This window comes from Peromyscus eremicus, chromosome 13 (genome assembly GCF_949786415.1).
Source record: "Peromyscus eremicus chromosome 13, PerEre_H2_v1, whole genome shotgun sequence".
In the NCBI taxonomy this organism is placed as follows: Eukaryota; Metazoa; Chordata; class Mammalia; order Rodentia; family Cricetidae; genus Peromyscus; species Peromyscus eremicus.
In genome coordinates this window covers 50978116-51001150 of record NC_081429.1, presented here as the reverse complement: position 1 = coordinate 51001150, position 23035 = coordinate 50978116, and the positions used below count along the sequence as shown (strand labels likewise).

Sequence of the window (23035 nt, the reverse complement as noted above, 5' to 3'; positions counted from 1 at the left end):
AAACTTCCTGCCCGCCTTTCCAGCAAGTATTCAAATCTCCCTGCACTGAGAGACCTCGGTTCACAGTTGCCCCACAGCATGGCTGACCCACAGGGAGCGAGAATGAAAAGCTACATGATGTTGAGTGAGGTCCCTCTACGCTGCTTCTGTGAAGAGTTTAATTTCACATCTTTGTTCTGGCCTGAGAGCCTGAGAAGGATCAGGGATCTGTTTGTTTTGGGGGTTTTGTTTTGTTTTGAGACGGGGTTTCCCTGTGTATCCCTGGATGTTCTGGATCTCACTCTGTAGACCGGGCTGGCCTGGAACTCCCAAGTGCTAGGATTAAAGGGATGTGCCGCCACCCAGTATGTTTTTATTTCTTTCTCTCTCTTTTTTTTTTAATTTTTGTTTTATGTACTTTTTTTGCCTGGGTGTGTGTCTGTGTGAGGAGGGTGTCAGGTCCACTGGAACTGAGGTAACAGACAGATGTGAGCGCCATGTGGGAGCTGGGAATCGAACCCGGGTCCTCTAAAGGAGCTGCCAGTGCTCTCAGCTTGTAAGCCTTCTCTGCAGCCCCCTTTCTTCTCCTTCTCCTCCTCCTTCTCCTCCTTCTCTTTCTTCTCCTTCTCCTTCTTTTCTTTCTCATTCTTCTCCTTCTTACTGCCTCTTCTATTTATTTATTTGTTTCCTTATTTAGTTAGTTAGTTTTACAGACCCCTGCCTGGTCTCGAACTGGAGAGATCTGCCTGGGATTGAAGGCGTGCACCACCAGGACTGGCCCTAGAGATATTTGTGTGTGTGTGACTGTGTGTGTGTGTGACTATGTGTGTGTGACTGTGTGTGTGTGTGTGACTATGTGTGTGTGACTGTGTGTGTATGACTGTGTGTGTGTGACTGTGTGTGTGTGTGACTGTGTGTGTGTGACCGTGTGACTGTGTGTGTGTGTGTGTGTGTGTTGTTGTTGTTGCTGTTGTTTTGCAACACTGGAAACCAGAGTCAGGGCTGTGTCCATGTTGGACAAGTATTCTATCACTGAGCTACATCCCGGGCCCCAGAATCTTTCTAAAGTGCCAGAAAAGCTGGACTACTTTAGAAGTTGGAATTTTTAAGTAAGATTCTGATTTTGGAGAGTCGGTGGGTTAAAACGCTTGCTGGGCAAACACAGGGATCCAGGTTTCAGTCTCCAGCCTCACATTTTTTAAAAGGGGGGTGGGGAGCTGCATTTTTTTCATCATCAAGACAGTGCTGAAAGAGCCAGGAGTGGTGCCACACGCCTTTAATCCCAGCACTTGGGAGGCAGAGCCAGGCGGATCTCTGTGAGTTCGAGGCCAGCCTAGTCTACAGAGCGAGATCCAGGACAGGCACCAAAACTACACAGAGAAACCCTGTCTCAAAAAAAAAAAAAAAAAATTAATTTCCAAATGTATCTTCCAAGGTGAACATTGGGGGAACTCTATGTCGCATCTATTATCTATTTCTCAACGAGGTCTTTTGTAGTACAAGTTACCCTTGACTATGGAGCTGATGCCCTTGAATTTCTGATCCCCCACCCCCACCCTGCCTCCACCTCTCAAGCTCCAGGACTTCAAGTGTGCGCCACCCTGTCCAGCTCTCTGTGTATTACTTATTTCTCTCAACCCGCTGATGGAGGTTCAGTGACAAGTCAGGTAGGCAGCTGGAGACAGACAGAAGTCCCCTTCTTCCTTCTGTACCCCATACCCCCTCTCAACAGTGCCCTGGAGAAGCCCGCTGTGGGCCTAAAAGCATCATGCCCAAATGGAGGGAGCACCCCAGATGGAAGGAGCACTTTGCCCAGATGGAGGGAGTACCCCAGATGGAGGGCAGGGATTGAGGGAGGAGTCAAGACTGCTGGAGGTTTTCCAAGGGCAAATAAGAGCTTCAGGTCACGTGACCAGAGCCTAGCTCACAGACACTTGTGGAAACTGAGGCTCAGGAGTTAAGAAGTTCCTGCTCTGGCCGGGCGGTGGTGGCGCACGCCTTTAATCCCAGTACTCGGGAGGCAGAGCCAGGCGGATCTCTGTGAGTTCGAGGCCAGCCTGGGCTACCAAGTGAGTTCCAGGAGAGGCACAAAGCTACACAGAGAAACCCTGTCTCGAAAAACCAAAAAAAAAAAAAAAGTTCCTGCTCTGTAAGTGAAAAGCGTAGGACTTGAGAGCGAGCTTTAGACTCCACCACCTGTGTGCCGCTGGACACTTCCTCACACAGTGTCCCAGAACTGCCTGGGAGTTTACAGTGTTCGTTACTCTGATGACATCCCACCCAGGCCTCTAATTCCACACCGCTGTCATTGCGCTTTCTAAACACAGCACCATCACCAGTCTGCTTAAAAAACCCTTTCCATGTCCACACTGACTGCAGTTGAACGCCCATCTTCAAAGATGTGTTTCTTTTACAAGTAGAAAACTAGAACAGATTCAGTTTTTCTAAAACTCCAGACTGTACCGTGCAAGATGTGGCCTGTGTCCAACTTACCCTGTCCGCCACGGCAGCCACCAGGCTCCCCCACAAGCTGCTCCCCCTGTTTGGGGGGAATTGCCCTGCCTTCCTGCTCCTGCAAGACTCACACCATGCCTACTGGTAAACAAACCTAGGGGCCTAATTCAGCTTCACCTCCCTTGAAGTCCTGGGGGAACCTGGACCTATCACAACATTTACACTCCAGCTTAGAACTGTGAGGCTTCTTGTCATCCTTCTACATGAAAGCAAGCTTCCTGCAAATAGATCTTTCAACCCTGTGTCCCCGGTGCCTAGCACGGTACTTGGCATGTGGCAGATCAATGTCATTTGCTGAAGGAACACGGACAAAGAAATGACTTAGCCAGAGGTACAGAGCTGGGATTTGAATTTGCTCACTCAACAAAAAACGAGCATCTACATAATCCCAAAATGTGAAATCTGAAATGCCCCCAAATCAGAAAATCTCTAAATAGTGAAAGAAGGGCCACAGATGGAGGAGTCTGTGTCTGAGCTCATATGATGGGTCACAGTGTAAACGCACTTTAGAAACGTTGTGTGAAATTATCCTCAGGCTGCGTGCATAAAACGTATCTGAAACATAAGTGAATTTTGTATGCACATTTGAGTCTCATTCCGATATCTCATTATTTGTATGCAAATATTCCAAAATCCAAAACGTGTCTGTGTCTATGTGTTTGTATGTCTGTGTGTGTATGTGTGTGTGTAAACTCTGAAACACTACGAATTCCAAGCATTTCAGACACTTGTGTTTTGATCAGTTTACTGATTTCATTTTAGTGTTTTGTTGTGTGTTTGGGTTTTGTAGTGTCGGGGATTTGAACCCAGGGCCTTGCATGCTAGGTAAGTGCTCTACCAATGAGCTATGCCCCCAGCTCTTGGTTTGGATTTTTTCAGGCAGGGTCTCACGTGAAGGTGTAAAGGTTGATCTTGAATGATTGGGTGACACGTGTAGGAGATGAGAAAAGGGCACCTTGGGGTGTGTCTGTGACAACATTCCCAGGGAGGACGTGGAGGAGGCGTGGACGTGGTGGCCTTATCCCATGAGGTGGAGGCCAGGACGCAATGAAAACGGGAAAGGAGAGAGTGAGTGTCGGAATGCCGTCTGCCTGCTTCCTGGCCAACACGGTGTGAGCTGTTCTACTCCATGCCTTCCTGCCGCAGAGGACTGACTCGCGGAAACTATGAAACCAGATCTCTCCTCCCTTCAAACTGTCTCACCCAGGTGTGGTCATAGCAACGGCATTTAACACAGGGAGGCTTGCTTTCTCTGTTTACCTCCGGAGTACCGGGATTAGTACTCAGTTTTCAGTTCAAGTTTGAATCTGAAATGCACATAGAAGTCTTAATTTTATTTATGGGGGGGGGGGGGCTCATGGCCTTGCACTCACTATGCAGCTAGGACAACATTGACCTTCTGATGTTACACTAACGCGTACTTGGATTACAGGCATGCACCAGCAAGCCTGGCCCTGTGTGCCCTCACTGAAGCGTAGAATGCAATACATACAAACGTAACTTGTGGATCTTCACGGAAACTGGACTATTATTGTACACTCTCCAGGGTCTTATCCGTAGAGTTCATGGCGTTCTGTGTCAACTCAGAGAGTTACCTTGTTCTTCCGTATTGCCATAATTTGTTTTGTTTTGTTTTTCAAGACAGGGTTTCTGTGTCACTTTGCGCCTTTCCTGGATCTCACTCTGTAGACCAGGCTGGCCTCGAACTCACAGAGATCCGCCTGCCTCTGCCTCCGAGTGCTGGGATTAAAGGCGTGTGCCACCACCGCCTGGCCCTTATTGCCATAATTAACGTAACTGGTCTCCAGTTGACAAGCCGTGTGGGCTATTCCCACGCTGTTACAGTGAATGAATGACCTCAGGTACATTAATTATTTCACATGTGTGCTCGTATGTGTAAACAACAGCAAAAATGGCAGGCAGTGGCTCCGTGCTTCATTCATTCACCTGAATGAATGAATTTAAAAGTAAGTTGATATCTCCAATAAGGATTCACTTGAAGAGTTTCCAAGTCACTGACTTTCCCTGCCTCCCTCTTCTCATCTGAGAAATGGGAAGAGTATCCCTTGACCCCGCAGATTCAGGGATGCATGCAGTTGAGAGCGGTCATTTTTCTGCATTTGAAATTCTTCCTATATAGGGAGCTTATTTCTCTCTCTCCATCCGTTTTCTGCTAGATTAAAAGGCTTTCTAAATAAGGATGCAGAAATTGGCATATTTTGTAGTCTTCTAACTCAGCAGTTTACTATGATCCAGGAAGGTTTTTCCTGCAATGTTTTTTTGTTTTGTTTTTCAAAACAGGGTTCCTCTTTGTAGCCCTGGCTGTCCTGGAACTCGCTCTGTAGACCAGGCTGGCCTCGAACTCACAGATCAGCCTGCCTCTGCCTTGCATGTGCTAGGATTAAAGGCATGCGCCACCATCACCTGGCATCTTTTCTTTTACTCAGAGATGAATTTTTATTTTTACTTTTAATTAATTAATTTATTTGTTTTACTGTACTGGGCACATCTGCTTTGTCTCCAAAATGAGAAACCCAAAAGACAGACAGTTATTCACCCCTCTAGCATTTCACGACAGCAGGTCTCATCACCTCTAAGCACTAGCCCAACACACGGGACAAAGCCGGTAAGGGAAGAAACACGGAGCGGATGCTGAGGATCTGCCTCAGCAGATGATGAGTTTTCTCTTCCCAAAGTGGGCAATTTGAGAACCGGTGGGAACGTGACTGTCACTCAAGGGTGAGACCGTGAGGAGGGACTCCCAGGGCCCGAGACGGGCAATGTCTCAACCCAGCTGTACCACTGACATGACAGCGTGGGTACGGGCCCAGGTGCAGGCTGGGGCAAAGGTTGGGAGCAGCCTGCCGCATCAACAGCTCAGGGGCTCTCCTGGGATCACCAGCTCTGCCTGCTATGGCTTTTTGGTTGTTAAGGAAACTGCTAAAGAAAGACAGAGGTTGTTGATCCAACTGAACACTGGAAAGAGATACCTTAAAAACACACTACTCTCAGAGTCTGATTTTGTTTGGTGTTAGATCCTAGGCATGTTTTTTGTTTGTTTATGTGTGTGAGTGCTCTATGGGCATGTACACCTTTATGCCAGAAGGCGGCATCAGATCCCATGATAGATGGTTTGTGAGCTACCATGTGGTTGCTGGGAATTGAACTCAGGTCCTCTGGAAGAGCTGCCTGTGCTCTTCACCGCTGAGCCATCTCTCCAGCCCCGTTTTTGTTTTTTTAACTCTTCAAATAATTCCAGTGAACAGCAGCTGGATTAAAAGTAGTGGGAGGGGGATTTCTGGACAGTGAAATCGCTCGTGTGACTCGGGAAAGAGAGAGAAGGGTGTCAGATGAGAGGAAACCCGACCTATGGTAATCCAGGGAACTCCACCAAGGCCAGGCCGACCCACTGGCTTCCCGGCTTTTCCTAAGTGTGTCTGTTCTCAAGATAAAGGATGAAATCCTTGCCCTGCCTTGCAGGCTCTGACTCCGTCCCAACCTTTCCACTTCTTTCTGCCTTTGTTCCATCTCAGCCTTCTGTTCCATCCCTGGGGGTGCTCTGTGCCCTCCACCAGTGACCTTGGCCTGTGACATCCTTCCTCTCTTCCCTCAGCAAACATCCACACCTGTGCCATGCATTGCACATTGTGAAGAAGCAGCCAACACCAAGATCAGGGGGACTGAAGCTCCCCAGGGTTAAGCTCTGCCTGGCCTGCTCGGCTCTTTAAAGTTGACACTTAAGCTGAAAGCAGCTGACAAAGAAGATGGGCTGGGAGTGGAGCTCCACAGCAGAGCCCTTGCATGGCACAGGCCGACATCCTCGTTATAATCCCCACCGGGCAGTGGTGGTGCACACCCTTATCCCAGCACTCAGGAGGCAGAGCTAGACGGATCTCTGTGAGTTCGAGGTCAGCCTGGTCTACAGAGTAAGTTCCAGGACAGGCTCCAAAACTACACAGAGAAACCATGTCTCAAAAAAAGATAATCATCATCATCATTATTATCATCCCCAGCGCCACTAAGAAAAAAAAAAAAAAATCAAGGGACAGCTAAAGAAACTTTAGTCCATTTCACCCAAAGGGCATGGACCGAGGGATGTTTGCATTTATCTTGTCTCATTATTCTTTGTGGTATGTAAACCCAACAGGAACGTGGAGATGAACCTGACTCTCATGAAGAACCAGGAGGACCCCATAGAGGGAATGATGAAGACGGCCAAGGTAGAGCCAGCTGGCGCTGGGTGTACAATCCTATCGCTGTGATTACCCAGGATGCACTCTGTGCTGCTCAGACCCGTTAACAGAGAACGGTCTTTCCATTTCCCCTCAGACTGTGCGCCGGAACTTAGAGCGCTCTTACTGTCCCAAGCAAATGCAGGAGACATGCTCTCTCTTCCTGGATTATTTAAAGCTTTCCTTCCTGTGAGAGTAGAGACTTAGGAAGTACAAAGCGACCCGCTCCCCACCCCCACCCCAGCACCTCCACTCCTCTGTCCTGCTGCTTTCATGGAGATGTGGATATGCTGGTGAGGGGCCTGGGGTTCCAAGCCTAGAGAGATGTGAGCGCAAGGAAGCAGGACCCATGGTCTGTAGAGACCTAGCTGCTGCCTCTAGCTGGGAGGCAGGAATGCCTTGATACACCCGCCACAGTGGCGCACGCCTTTAGACCCAGCACTCTGAAGACAGGCCGTAGATCTGGTTGAGTTCCAGGACAATCGGGGCTACACGGAGATCCTTTCTCAAGCCAACGAAAAGAATGCCTTGATGGCGGCTTCCTTAAAAACAAGTCTACGTTTGATTAGGTAGTAGTTTCTCTATGGAATATGGATCCTGGGACCACGGGCTTTGGAGGCACACATAGTTCGTAGCACAGAGACTGAATTAGACTCCAGGATCTTTTGCAGGGCAGCTGGGCACATTACTTGATACTGCAGTCAACTGGAATTGGTCTCTGTCCATACTGCTTTTAGTTTTTTGGTTTTGTTTGTGTGTTTTGAGACAGTCTCACTGTGTGACTCTGGCTGTCCTGGAACTCACAGAAATCCTCCTGTCTCTGCCTCTGGAGTGCTGGCATTAAAGGTGGTTGCCATCACGCTGGAATCCTCATTGCTTCTTGCAGAAGTGGAATCGTGCCTGCGGAGGCACCACAGACCACACAGAAGCAACGTGCTTTTTGTTGCTATACAAAAGTGTCCAGCAGAGGGAGCACGTGGGCTGAACGCCAGCCTGGGCTCTGAAACCTAAACCATTGGAAGCACCCAGGGACGCTTGTTTTCTTATTTGACCCCATTTTAAAAGTCACAGGCCAGTGTGCTACCCAGGCTGGTAACCTCAGGTCTGTGCTACTGAATTGAGCTTGGGCTGGGGAGTGGGCTCCACTCACCTTCACCGCTCCATGCCTGGCATCCTTGTCTGCCCAGGCTGGCATAAGCACTCCTCTCTTCAGGCAGCTGCACAAGAAACAGACAAAAATCTCAGCCGAGTGGTGGTGGCAGTGCATGCCTTTAGTCCCTGGGAGGCAGAGGCAGGCGGATCTCAGACAGTACAGCAAATTAATACCTACCCTCTCGGGGTCATTATTTACCAGGCTACGAAACGACACTGACTCTCTGTCTCCATTAAGTTGAAGGTTTTGATCTTTTCCTGTTTCTTTCACTATTTATTTCTACTGACATCCTAGTAAAAAAGAATCATTTTTAAACTGATTTTGTTTTTTTCTAAAGATGTTTTGGATGTTTTGTTTTGTTGTTGTTTTATGTGTCTGGGTGCTTTACCTGCATGTATGTCTAGGCACCATGTGCATGGAACTGAAATTATAGACAGTATGAGCCAACATGTGGGTGCTGGGAATAGACCCAGGTCCTCTGAAAGAGCGGCCGCTGGTCATAACCACTCTTAACCACCGAGACATCTCTCCAGCCCTATCCTGACTTTTAAAGATGTCACTCTTTGTGGGTATCAGACAATAACACATTAGGGTAGTGTGAGCCCTGGGTCGTCAAGGTTTGAAGCAAGGATTCTTCTAACCTGAGGCCCTGTCGCCTCTATATTCAGAGCCGAGTGGCACTAGCCAGAAAAAAATTCTGACCTTCAGATCCTCCCGATTCTAAATCACACATTCAGAATGTGAACACTGACCGGGTCCCGAGGTCTCGGCCAAGTGCAGCGGGGGCCTCAGGCACCACAGACCGTGGCCCAAACTGAGCGATGACTGAGTCAGGCAAACCAGGTTTCCTGTCCCATGACACCAGGGCCGGCTCCGGCCGAGGTCCTCGGAGGCTGGCCAGACAGTCTCTAATGCAGTGAAACGCCACTGCAGAAAGTCACAGAAGGCATTTGCCTGCCCCTAATGACAAATGCTCGTTTTCAGAAAGGATTTCGGGTCTTGAAAGTCAAGAAGGAGGAAGTACTAAGGAAATGCTTTGAGTTGCTTAAAGAACAATTCTCCCCTTTGGTCTTAATGGTCAAGTTGGGTTTTTTGTTTTATTTTGGTTTGGTTTTTGTTTTTCCCTACTTTAAGTTCAGTACCGATCTTCACAGTTTGTTATAAGGTCTAAGCCAGAGACCAGTGTTCAGCGTTTGCAAGGTCCTTGGTTCACTCACCAGTACATACATTATATGCATGTTCATACATAAAATTTAAAAAAAATGAATGAGCTAGTGAGAGGACTTAGATTCTAATTTCATGTTTCCACAAGGCAAGGCCAACCAATGACCTCCAAATCCAATCAAACTGGGGAAATAGCTCTCGTCCCAAAAGTCCAAGGAAAGAATAAAACTTCAGTTCTAGCTACTTCCTAGATTAATGGTCCTTAAACATTAGTGCACTTCAGAATTACCTGGAAGTTTTGTTTTTTGTTTTGGTTTTCAAGACAGGGTAACGTGTAGCCCTGGCTGTCCTGGAACTCACTCTGTAGCCCAGGCTGGCCTCAAACTCACAGAGCTCTGCCTGCCTCTGCCTCCTGAGTGCTGGGATTAAAGGCGTGTGCCACCACTGCCTGGCTTCGCCTGGGAGGTTTACAAAAGGCGTCTAGTGGCACTCCCCTGGAATTCCAGCAACTGGAAGGCTAAGGTGTAAGAATTGCAAACCAAGTCCAGCCTAGGCTATGAAGACAGACCTGTATCCAAAACTAAATGAACAGGGCTGGAGAGATGGCTCTGTAGTTGGGAGAGCTCTCTGCCCTTCCAGAAAACCCAAGTTCAAGTTCCAGTACCCACAAAGGTGGAGAACAGCGGCCTGTAGCTCCAGCTCCCGTATATCTGTCGCCCTCTTCTGGCCACCAAAGGTATTCACACAAGGCATACACTCACACATATGCAGACACATAAATAAAAATAAATCTTAAAAATTTAATTAAAAGAGACAACATGAACAAAACCAACAATGGTGAAAAGCAAGAGATTTCTGTCCTTCTCTGAAACATTTTCAGTCTGGTTTAGATCTGGGTTGAGGCCTAGCAGTATGCATTTTTAGTGAGTTTCCCCCCTTGATGCTGGAGGTTCAGGGACCCCACTCCCAAACCAGTCTTGAGACTTGTTTCTTACATTTGTTCCTCTGAATTTGCCAGGTCTACTTAATCTGTTTTTTGTTTTGTATTTAAAGTAATAGGGGTTGGGGAAGGAATTGGTGAGCGGGCACTATTTAGAATATGCTTGGAATACTTGTCTCAGGGGCCTGGGACCAAGGCTCAGTGGGGACACAGTCAGTACCCCTCCAGCAGAGGATTCAGTACCTAGCACCGCATAAACTGAGTGTGGTGACACATATCTGTAATCCCCCAGGGAGATTGGAAGTTCAAGGTCATGCAGGCTATATAAAGAGTTTGAAGCCAGCTGTGGGCACATAAGACCCCGTCTCCAAAAGACACTAAAAAGGAATGCCTACCTCAGACTAAGCACTCGAGGACAGTCAGCTATCAGTCCACTTTTTAAGTCTTATTTTCACTACGTATATTCATGTGTACATCTGTTGGATATATGCGTGTGAATGCAGGTACCCATGGAAAGCCAAGAGGCATCAGATTCCCCCTAGAGTTGGAATTTCGAGCAGGTCTGAGCTGTTCGAGATAGGAATCAAATTCAGATCCTCCACAAAACAGCAAACACTGTTAACCGCTGAGTTCTCTCTCCAGGCCCCATCCTGTTTGTCAAAACCTTGATTATATAGCCATAACTGGCATCCTGTCAGGAGCCCACATGAGGATGTCATTACTCTCAACCACTGGGGCACTTGCTCTTTGATGGGCACATTTAGTTCTCTGCCAAAATCCTTCTTAAAGTCCCGACATCACTGCGATGAAGAACTGATTATGGAGTCTTCCTTCCTGGGTTCAAATCCTAGCTCTACCACTTACTAGCTGTGTGGCCTTGAGAATATTGCTGAATGTCTCTGGACATCTTCTTCCTTCGTCTAGAAAGTGGGGAAAGGAATGGTGTTTATCCCCTGGGGTGGTTGTGATTAAAAAAGAGTTGAGTAGATAGGCTTAGATGAGTACCTATCCCAGACAGTCCTCAATGTGTATTATTAGCAACATATATATATATATATATATGTTTTTGAGACCTAGGCTGGCTTCAAACTCACTATGCAGCTAAGGATGACTTTGAACTGCTGTTGCTACAACTTCTACCTCCCAAACACTGAGATTACCAGCCTGTGCCACCACGCCCAGGAACCTATTTAAGAACAAACAGAAAAGAAACCCTTTAATTATTATTAGTCATAATGTGTATTAATGTCTTATCAAGAGAGCCTTTCTAACATGGTAACTACTTTCCAAGCCAGTCTCCATATCAGGACACTTGGTCTTGGAGACTCGATTCATCTTTGCCTTAGTCCTTTAGCTGAAGACCCCACAAGGGTGGTCATCCGGAGATGAGGCAGCCAATGCCTTCTGTACGGATGCCACAACATCACTCCCTGAGGGCCAGTGTGGTAGTGCCCGCCTGTAATCCCAGCACGCAGGCAGATGGCCATATGGCTAGCCTGGTCTACATAGGGAGAGACTCCGTCTCAAGGAACAAAATATCCCTTGAAATGTGGCAGAATGCTTTAAGATTTATGCTGGACAGCAAACTCAGGCTGCTGTCTCACACACTAGGCAAAGCCTCTATCACCTCCCTAACCTTGCCTGAAGACAGACTGACAGAACTCTGTAACCCCGCATGAAGTACGTGAAGTCACGAAGGAGCAGCCCAGAACAGTAATGAAGGGGGGGAGACCCTCAGAAAACAAGCTATTTGGGGCTGGAGAGATGGCTCAGTGGTTAAGAGCACTGGCAGCTCTTCCAGAGGTCCTGAGTTCAATTCCCAGCACCCACATGGTGGCTCACGACCATCTATAGTGAGAGCTGGTGCCCTCTTCTGGCATGCAGGAGTATATGCAGCCAGATTATATACTGTACAATAAATAAATAAATCTTTTTAAAAAAAGAAAGAGAACAAGCTATTTCCACTATTCCATTCAAAAAGACAGCCCAGGGCCTGCCACTTTATCAAAGGGACTGTGTCGGGATGGAGACATGGCACAGTGGTTAAGAGCACTGGCTACTCTTCCAGAGTGTCTGGGTTCAATTCCCAGCAACCACATGGTGGCTCGCAACCGTCTGTAACTCCAGTTCGAGGGAATCCAGTGCCTTCCTCTGCCCCCCCCCCCCCGCCCCGCCCCGCAGGCCCCAGGAACACACCGGGTGCACAGACATACATGCAGGCAAAATACTCATACACATCGAATAATAATAGAAAAAGAGGGGTGTGTGATCATTGTCCTGCTGTTCTAACAAAGGAAAGCTCACTCATCTCTGCCGTGAAAACACAGCCAAAGCGGCAGGCGGCAGGCAGGCAAGGGGCAGGGTGGCTCCACCGCACGAGGCTGTCCAGAGCCCCGGTTCCCTCTCAGTGCAGGACAGAAACTGGTCCTCTGTGAGGTTACCCTTATACACACAGTGCTGACCCGGCGCTCCCCTCACTCCGCAGGACAGGAGCGGAAGGGTCAGTGTTGGGTGCACCGCTGCCTTTTAGAACTTTTGCTATTTGTTTATTTACTGGGGGGAGGCATGGCACATGTCCAGGTCAGAGGACAAGCGGCAGGAGTCGGTTCGTTCCTTCCACCACGTGGGGTCCAGGGATCCAGCTGTCAGGCTCTGCGGCAAGTGCCCTGTCTTAGTCAGGGTTTCTCTTGTAATAAACACCAAGACCCATCCTCGGGACCCCCGGACCCCTGGTCCCCCGGACCCATGCAGCTACTAGGAAAGCTGGGAAAGCTGGGGTCTTGCGGGCTGAACCAAGCTAAACACAAGGGGGCGCTGCTCCCCACAAGCAGAAGCAGGCAGACCCACCGCAGTCAGATACGTTCGTTTCTGTCCTGGGGATGCTGCCACGGTCCTGCCTCATAGACTCACACAGTCACACTTCCTCTGATGCCAGCTCTTGAGCTCAGTCCGTTTTCTCTCTCCACCACAAACAGCAGGCCCCAGCTGCCCACTCTGTGGCTGGCCTAAGAGGGGCTCCGATATCCCCTGCTTCCTCCACTGGTCTTTGTGGCGGCAAAGGACGAGAAAGAAATGTTGAATGCATTTGTGAATTGTGACCCTAGCGAGCTGCCTGGGGGAGCCGAGCTCTCCACTTTGAGGACAAGCCCTTTCTTGTTTTTGTTTTTTTTGTTTTTTTTTTTTTTTTTTTGGTTTTTCGAGACAGGGTTTCTCTGTGTAGCTTTGTGCCTTTCCTGGGACTCACTTGGTAGCCCAGGCTGGCCTCGAACTCACAGAGATCCGCCTGGCTCTGCCTCCCGAGTGCTGGGATTAAAGGCGTGCGCCACCACCGCCCGGCAAGCCCTTTCTTAGGAAGCATCCCAGGCTGTCTGCTTCTCATTACACTCCAAGTCACCCGATGCCTCCGCCTCCTTGGGAGACCCCAAGTCTGACTCAGTTTCACACACAGCGTGTTGGATAGCCGCTAGGTGCCACTTCATGGCCCCATGTCTTGTGTGTGTGTGTGCTTGAAGACAAGGCTGTTGTCCAGACCTCGTGGACACCCCACAAGTGAGTGAATAATGAGTCATATGAATGGATGAACTGAGTTTTCAGGATGCCCTCAGGAGATTACAGCAGAGAGTTCAGCTTTGGGCTCCACTAACTTCCCTACAGAGAAACGGCGCCTGCAGGAATAATGAATGCCTTAAACCTACAACTTGGGGACTCAAAGAAGCCATGGCCACCAGCCAGCACACATCATCATAGTCAAAGAAGCAGCCGGCAGGGTGGGAAGCACTGTAGCCCCCGGGGATGGGTGATACTGGCCTGTCAGCTTCTAGATAGACTGTGAGAGTCTGTTGGAGTCCGGCTCTGATCTGTCTAACGATTCTTGTGGGGAGAAGAGAGGAATGAGGAAATGTTAGATGATAAGAAAGACAGAGACACAGGATAGCTTCGGGAGGGCTCTGGGCCAATACTCAGTCGTCTCCAGGTTTTTTCCAAAAGGCTTTTTATACACTGCCAAGGGGTGGGGCAAAAGACCTCCCCCTCTCAAGATCAAAGCAAATGTACAGTCAAGTGTAGACCCTTCCAAACACCTGGAAACCTCACACCCTTCGCCAAATCATCCCATTATGCAGCCCTGCTGGGTAAAGCAAGCTCAGATTCTCTGACCTTGAGTAAGGTCTCACTAAGGAACTTCTGTGGCTCCGTTAACCTGAGGTGACCGCCCTCAGGACGTCATGGGCATCCACAAGGTCTAGACTACACATTTCTGAGGACCACCTGCCTAGGTCTTTTCTAGGTAGAACTTGAGAGCTTGTTAGAGACGCAGATTCTGAGCTCTCACCTGAAACCAACCTTTGTTTTAACACGACTCTGGGTGACCAAGGCTAGTGTCACAGGCCTGTCATCCCAGCTACTTGGGAGAGAATAAGGAAGGAAGATTGCAAATACGAATTCTACCTGGGTAACTTCATAAGACCTTGGCTCAGGATATAAAGTGAAACATGGGCCAGGCGGCGGTGGTGGCGCAAGCCTTTAATCCCAGCACTCGGGAGGCAGAGGCAGGCAGACCTCTGTGAGTTCGAGGCCAACCTGGTCTACAGAGTGAGATCCAGGACAGGCACCAAAACTACAGAGAAACCCTGCCTCGAAAAAACAAAACAGAAAAAAAGAAAAAGAAACACAGTTAAGCTAATAGACGCACCTATTGGAGAGGATTGGGATGTAATGTGACAGAGTGCTTGCTGAACATGAGGACGTAGGCTCAATCCTCAGTACTCATTCACACATGGACATAGGTGCATATGCTCCTGAACATACACAAACATGAACACACACACACACACACACACACACACACACACACTCTCGTATCTGATAAACATTGGCATCGACTCACTGAGGACACTGAGTTTCAAATTCAAAAGGTGGGGTTCCCACTCCTTACTCATGGCTATAAGGGGTGAACTAGCTGGGGCAATGCTGGAGAGCTCCCCCTGGTGGTGAGGACATGGGAGAGCTGCCGGGCTGACCAACCCTGCAGCTACCCAGGCCCAGAACCAGGGTTATGTGCTGACCCACCCCAACATCCACCCCATCTGTGATCTGCGGGAGCACAGGTGTGGGGGATCAGTCCTGCGGACTCAGGGCTGCCGGATCTCCACGACACAGGGCAGCAATCAGATGTCCAGGAGGAGTCCCAGTGAGGGCCCAGGGTCGATGGTGTAGCAGAGACCAGGGGCCTTGAACCAGACCAACGATTCTTTGCGATGAACACTCCCATGTAAAAATATGTAAATAAAGGGGTTTACTGTGGGACTCACTGCGTCACACTGCAGCTTCCTGATGAGATTTTCCCTTTCTTCCTTTTTTAAAATTTTTTGTTTTATTGCGGGGGGGGGGGGGGGAGTTGCAGAGGCAGAGGGCAGGTGGGAGGGGATGGAAGATGGTTGGGATCAGGGTGCATGATATGAAAGACACAAAGAATAAATTTAAGGCCAGTATTGAAAGCAGGGTGCATCACCTCTCTGGGCTTCTGTTCCCGTCCCACAAACCAAGATGGCTGGCCTGTGTAATACTGAGAGCCGATCCCTCTCACACTGTTGCTCCAGCAGTTATGAGCAGCAGCTGAGCCAGGACCAGGCTCCTTCCACTGCAGCTGCCGGCAGGGAAAGCCAGCCTGCCAGCCGCACCATGTGCCACCTAAGGCTCTGCTCCCCCCAGGCCTCTGTGGGTAGGTGATCGCCACGGGCCCAAGAGGCAGTAAGCAATCCTGTGAGCCCAGGGCCTCTTCCGTCAACATAAGGTTTTGTTTGTTTTTACTCTTTTGCTCTTTTGGGGGATTTCGCCACCCAGCTTCCAAATAAATCACACACGGAGGCTTATTCTTACTTATCAATGCCTGGCCTTAGCTTGGCTTGTTTCTTGACAGCTTTCCTTAACTTATCCCACCTACCTTTTGCCTCTGGGCTTTTCCTGTTCTCTTATTTCTGTTAATCTTACTCTTACTCCGTGACTTGCTGCGTGGCTAGGTGGCTGGCCCTGGAGTGCTCCTCCTTCTCTGGCTCTTTCTTCTTCCTCCCAGATTTCTCCTTTTATATATCCTCTCTCCTGCCTCACTATTGGGCATTCAGTTCTTTATTAGACCAGCAGGTGTTTTAGACAGGCACAGTAACACAGCTTTACAGAGTTAAACAAATGCAACATAAACAAAAGTAACACACCTTAAAAGGTTATTCTACAACACACAGGTGACCCCTCAGCCCCCTCACTGAAATAACAGAGTTGGTTTGCTAATCACTCAGCCTCGGTTTTGGTGATTTAATGGTCTTAGAACAGTAAAATCTTTAGTGATACCAATGAGAGTGTCTCTGGTTCAGCCACCAGCCAGGCCTTTCCACATCCTTAACCACCAACTACATGAATGGGGTGGGGTGGGGTGGGGGGAGGGAATGGATCTTTAGTCACTTAAGGAGCGCTTTTCTAATCCCCGGCTAAGTTCTGCATTCTCTGGTTGGGGAAGCCATTTCTCCTGTGGTAGCTCTAGTTTTGGTTGGAGGAGAAAGACGTGTAAGGCGATGGTCCCAACAGGACCTGAGAGAGCACAGTGATAGCCGTGGACTGGGGGAGCAAAGGCGGAGGTCAGGAAAGGCGTGAGTCGGCTCTCCATCACTACAACCAAACGGAAGGGAAGGGCGACTTAGAAAGAGGGTGATTGCCTTTGGGTTCTGTCCGTGCTCACGTGGCCCTGCCCTGTGGCCCACGTGGCCCTGTGGCTCCCGTGGCCCTGCTGCTTTGGGGCTGTACAGGGCAGAGCACTGTGGCAGAGAGGACGCAGCAGGGCAGAGCTGCTCACAGCCAGTAGCTGGGAAGCCAAGGGAGAGAGAAAGGAGCCAGTATCCCAGAATGCCCCCCCACCCCCCACCCCACCCCCGCCACCAGTAGCCTAACTTCCCCGATCCTCCTACTTCCTCCCAGCAGCCCTACAGGCTGTCAGCCAAGGAGGACAGTTTAGATGCAAATCATAACTGAGGTCTTCCTGGAGGAGGTGACACCTGCCATGAAGGAAGGACATGACTGACCCTGTAATGCCCTCAGAAGGCAGACGAGGGGCAGTTCCTGTTCACTGCGTGCAGCACCAGGAAGAACATCTTCTCCAGAGTGCCTTGCTCTCTGCCCATCCCTGCTTGTCAGATAAGAAAATGAAGGCAGAGGGGTAGGGTAACATGACCTCCGTCACAACTGGGCAATGGAGAGGCCCAAGGCCTGACTGGCCTCCCCAACCTCAGTCTGTGGACTGATTCTGGTTGATAAGTTATCAAAGGAGGGTTTGTGAGTCAGGTGCTCTTGGGTAGAAGGAGAGAGAGCAGAAAGGAAAGAAGAAATAGGGATGTAAACACACACACACACACACACACACACACACACACACACACACACACAAATTTGAATGATGAGATTCTTGGGGTTGTTGTTTGTTTGGGTGCTGGGGACGGAACCCAGGGTCTTGAACTTGCTAAGCAAGTGCTCTACCAATGAACTAAATCTCAAGGCCCTCCCCCTTCCCCACCCCCACCCCCGTGCTCAACCCCCCCTCCCCCACCCCTGCAGGATTTTTTTTTTTTTTTTTCCTTTGAGAAACAAAACAGCATGGGTTGTCAGGAGAGGGGCCAAAAGACAAACGGACCCAGCACTCCGGTGTAGCAGCTGGCCCCGGAGTGCAGGGCCACAGTTGCTGACAAAAAGAAGAGCTCCTGATAAAAAGAAGAGTTCCCCGTGGGGACTTAAAGACCCCAGGCAGGGGTCTCCCGGCAGGCCGGCTCTCTGCCGGGTCCCATCTCCGACTCTTTTCTTTTCTTCTCTGAGTATCATGGGAGGCGGCTCCACCCTGGGACTGCCCGCGGAGTCCATGCGGGTGGGCCAAGGAGCCTGGGGCAAATGGGAGGAGCAGATAAACCCCCGAATGGGCACCACGGGGACAATTCAGACTTTCAAATTCACCCCCGTTTTCTTTGCCACCCTTCACTGGAAGAGTTGAGAAAAGAGAAGCAATTGGGGGCGTGTTGGAGGTTTTGTGGATCTCCATCCTGTTTTATCCTCCGCCCTAAGTATAATATCTCACTTATGTTATGCCCGCTTCACAGGTGAGAGGAATGAGACTCTTGGGCACTCTCAAGCTAGACAGGGAAAGAGCTGAGATGCAAAGCTAGGTTTCTTTAGGTGTTGTTTTGTTAGCACACAGATACTGACTGGCGGGGTTTCCACAGGGCTCTTGACTCTTACAAGTTCTGAATAGGAAAGAGTGACAGTCAGGGAAACACACACATGCACAGACACGTTCACACAGGCACACACACACACACACACAATGCAGCATTTTGTTTTGTTTTGTTTTAAACCCAGCATGAATCTTGGAGACTGTTTAGAATCCTTGGCAATTCTTTTCCATTTCAGGTTAAGGGGTCTGAGGCCATCAAGGCAAGAGAGTTGTATGGTCCTTACTAATTAGTAAAACCAAGGTCTCCGGAGCTTGTGGCATCGAGTTCAGTTCCAGGGATTTCCTGGGCACGGCTCTGGACTCCAGAAGCAAATAGCTGAGAAGGGACAAGAGCCAGCCCTGGTGGCCAGCCCTGCCATGGAGAGAAGCTGTGGGGAGAAGGAATTTCTGTGAAGGTGGGAAGTGTGAACTTGGGAGCCAGGGCGGGACTCTGACTTGAGAGTTGGAAGGTGGCATCATGCAAGAGCAGCCTCATGAAGGTCACCGGGCTCCTTGGTCCCAGTTGATCCCTGTGGGACCTTCACAGACACACGCAGCTAGGTCCTGCCACCTGGGCTCAGAAGAGTCTACCTTTAGCACCTAGATGAACGACACACGCTCTACAGCTTTCCCTTTCCTTCTGGAAAAGGTTTCCTCATTCTCTATAGCCGCCTTAGGCTGCTTCCAGTACACTCCCACTCAGCCCTGTGTGGAAACCAAAAGTGTCCCCAGAGCACAGATGTTGCCTTTGAGTGTGAAAACTCCTTCACCCTCTAGAAAAGAGCACTCATTTCTCACATAGACCCTAAATTTGTCAGAACAGAGAGCAGCTGAAACTGGAGAAAAAGATAACATAAGAAAAGAAGACCACGGGACATGATGGTGTGTGTATAATCTCACCATGTGAGAGACTGAGGCAGGAGGATGGCCAAGTTCAGGGCTAGCCTGGGCTATATGGCAAAACACTATCTCAAAATCAGGAGGGGAAGGAAGGCCGGCCAGTCTTAATGATCAAAGATGTGAAATTCCTAAGACAGTAGCTAACTGAATCCTTACACTTAAATTGTAAATAAACAAATAACAATAACAATACTCAGTGACTGACCTCAGTTTATCACAGGAATTCAAAATGGCCAACGTCTGAAAGTTTGTTTATGTGGTTCTTATCCACAGTAAAGGGGAAAGCCAGGCTGGGGGTGTAGCTCAGTGGTGGGGTGCTTGTCCAACTCATGTGCAGCTCCACAAAAACAAATAAATATGTACATAAAATAATAAGGATAAATAGGGCTGGAGAGATGGCTCAGAGGTTAAGAGCACTGGCTACTCTTCCAAAGGTCCTGAGTTCAATTCCCACACCCGCATGGTGGCTCACAACCATCTGTGCAGGCAGAATACTGTATACATACATACATACATACATACATACATACATACATACATAATCTTTTAAAAAATTAGGATAAATAAAAATTTTTAAGTCATTTCAATATCTGTACAAAGGGAGAAGGTTGTTTGTTTGTTTGTTGATTTAAAATTATCAGGTAGCTGCAGAGGCTACTTAGGAAGTGAGACTGGAGGATCACTTTAGCCCAAGAATCCAAGGCCAGTCTGGGCAAGATAGTGAGAACCTATCTAAAATAAAAGTCAAGGCAGGAACAGAAGACTGGAAGAGACTTCCTGGTCCCCATAAGGACATAGACGGAAGCCCTACCATGGCTGTCAAGCATCACACCCGAGTGAAACTTTAGCAGCATCTCTCTAGAGGGGACTGGGATACAGACGCCCTCCATCCCTGCTTCTGCCAGCATGCTAGCCACCCTCGCGGGCACTACAAGGAAAAGAGGGGTAAGCGGACCGGAAGGAAGAAGTGACTCTGTCATTACTCCCAGATGATGTCATTTACACAGAAGGACTGTGCTGATTTCTTTGTCAGCTTTTCGTCACTGAGACAATGTAGAAGCTTTGGTTTGGTTCAGGGTCACAAAGGGGTCAGTCCCTGGTCACATGTTTCCTGTTGCTTTGGGGCTGCAGAAGGCAGAGCATCATGGCAGAGAGCGTGAAGCAGGGCAAACCGCATGGTGTGGTCAGGAAGTGAAGAGAGAAAAGAAGGAACTGGGGTCCCAATATCTACTCCAAAGGCACACCCCAGATAACCTTTCTTCCTCGAGGGCCATCTCTTAAAGGTACCACAGCCTCCTAATATCAGCCCAGGTTGGTGGCCAAGCCTTTAGCACATAACCCAGGAGAGGCATTTACGATCCAAGCCACAGCAGACAAGCCACTAAAAACAAACAAAAGGACTGATTACTAAGTACAGATTTTACAAATCAGTTACATAGTCTTTCAAGACACAAAAGGCAAATGAAATTATTTTTCTTTATTATTGTTTTTGTTTTGCTTTGTTCTTTGAGACAGGGTCTCATGTTGCCCAGGCCAGCTTGGAACTCATTATATTAGTAGAGGATAGCCTTGTCTCCTGCCTCTACTTCCCAAGATCTGGGATTACTGGTGTGTGTCGCCAGGATGAGTGTCTTAGGGTTTCTATCACTGCAAGGAAACACTGTGACCAAAAAGCAAATTGGGGAGGAAAGAGTTTATTCAGTTTACACTTCCATGTTGCTATTCATCACTGAAGACAGTCAGGACAGGAACTCAAGCAGGGCAGGATCCTGGAGGCCAGAGCTGATGGAGAGGCCATGGAGGGTGCTGCTTACTGGCCCAATAAACCCTTTTCTCCCCAAGTTGCTTTTGGCCATGACATTTCATCCCATTAGATACTTAGAAAAGTATCTAAGACCTTATCACACCTAAGAATCCAAAGAATTCTTTAATATGGTTGACCATGCTTTCATAGTTTTCAAGTTCTTGTTGTTGTACGGTTGTAATTGTTTGAGTTGATTATAATTAGTTGATATGGCCTTCACGTGCCGTTTAAATGACAGGTTCTATTCTATTTCTTTCCTTCCCCTCTTTTAGTCTATACTCAGAAAGTGGGTCACTGTGTCCTTCGAGTCTCCCGTGGTGTTGATTTTGCTAACCATGTCCTCCTGTTGTGGTTTCTTGTGTCCCGGCTTTCCTGTTTCCTGTTACTCGCTCCTTGGGTCTAGGGACTTAATCAGGCTCAGGTTTCATCCTTCCTTTTGGCAAGGCCAGTTCTGTGTCTCTCAGGACACAGAGTGTTCTTGTCTCTTGCCCATGTCAGTAGCTAAAGATCCATCAGGAGTGGAGCTGGCAAAATCACGATACTGTATGGAATTCTATCAATCCTCCCTCAATTACTAGTTTTGTTGTTGCTGTTTTGGTTTTTCAAGACGGGGTTTCTCTGTGTAGCCCTAGGTGCCCTGGAACTCAATCTGTAGACCAGGCTGGCCTTGAACTCACAGAGATCTGCATGTCTTTGCCTCCCTAGTGCTGGGATCAGAGGCGTGCGCCACCAACCAGCTTCCTCAATTACTAGTTGGGAAACTCCAACAAAGAGGACTATTCCCCATGTGCTACTTTTAATTATCCAATGTGTAGTTTACATAGGAAGGCAGGATAATTGGTCAATCATTCCCTTTATGCATCAGTTTTCAATGAGCTGGTTTCCCAGCAGTCCCCTACAGCGATCTAATTTTTTTCTTTCTTTTTAAATCTTTAATTATGGAAACAAAAACATACCTAAAATCGAAGCTTCTGGAAAAAACCATTTGTTCTTCCCTGTCTTGTATAGTTCCTCAAACTTGACCTTGGCCTGCCTCCTGGCCTTGCATTTCAGAGCTGGGTCTCTAAAGATGTCCTTGTTGACAACAGTTTTGTCCAAAGGGATAGCCACAGGGTACTCTGTGGGCACGAGGTGACTGTGGTTGTAAAACTTTCACAAAGGAAGTCCTGTTGGCATTTTTCTTCACGCCCATGGCAGCTGTCATTTTGGGGGGATAGCAGTCAATTCCAGCCACCAGAACATGACTGCAAGGGAGAAGTGCCATCGTCATCAGTGTTCTTCACAATGATGGCTTTGTGTCCTAGCTATAGCATCCAGCCAGGACCAGCACCATTTCCCCTGGTTTCATGAACTTGCCCGCTTCGACAGCAAGCAGCCTGTACCGAGCAAAAAGGAAAGAGGGACGCTTCTGTTCATAATCTGATTTTTGTTCTGTTTCGAGACAGAGTTTCTGTGTGTAGCTCTGGCTGTCCTGGAACTCACTCTAATTTTTAAAGTCTCATTACTAATTATTAACTTGTGGACTTAAATATGGGAAAGTATAATTTTAAGATAATATATGACTTCATTTCAATTAAAGAAAAATAGACATGAGTAGATATAATCTCTATAACCTGGGTATAGTGTTCACAGATAGGAGAAACCACTATCATAAAGATGACAATCCCAAACAGGGTGTGTGACACTTGGGACCAGCCTGGGTGACCCAGCAAGATTCTTTCTGGAAAAAAGAAAAAGAGAAGACAACCGTCCCTAAATTAATCTATCCATTCAAGGCAATTGTGAAAGTTCCATCTGATGGGCTAACACATGCCTGCAACCCTGCACTGGGAAAGTTGAGGCAGGGAGACTAAGGTCTGGGCAAACCTGGGCTACATAGTGAGACCTTGTCTCTGAAACCAAACCAAAGTTGATTCTATGCCCAGGACCCCACTCTCATGAAAGGCTCTCAGTGCAGTTCCCTCAAGAGTGGGCTAATTGTTGTCAAATTAGGCTTCCCTGGCTTGCTCTCTTGATGCGTGATACTGCTGGCTCTTCCACGTGTCCCTACTTCTTTTCTTCCATGAAGCTGTGATTCTCACATGACCAAATACTTCATTTCTTTATT

At 48.4% G+C, this 23035-nt stretch overlaps 1 protein-coding gene and 1 pseudogene across 2 annotated transcripts in view; one reads left to right on the top strand and one right to left on the bottom strand.

The window, feature by feature from the left end:
- The window catches only part of Kiaa2012 (KIAA2012 ortholog), a 115434-nt gene that overhangs the window by 78875 nt on the left and 13524 nt on the right, over positions 1–23035 (top strand). For both annotated transcript variants that reach the window (XM_059278448.1, XM_059278447.1), the window contains one exon: positions 6641–6713. In XM_059278448.1, the coding sequence (XP_059134431.1) occupies positions 6641–6713 (73 nt within the window). The remainder of the gene's footprint in view (positions 1–6640; positions 6714–23035) is intronic.
- Positions 7596–22279, bottom strand: LOC131923583 (uncharacterized; annotated as a pseudogene).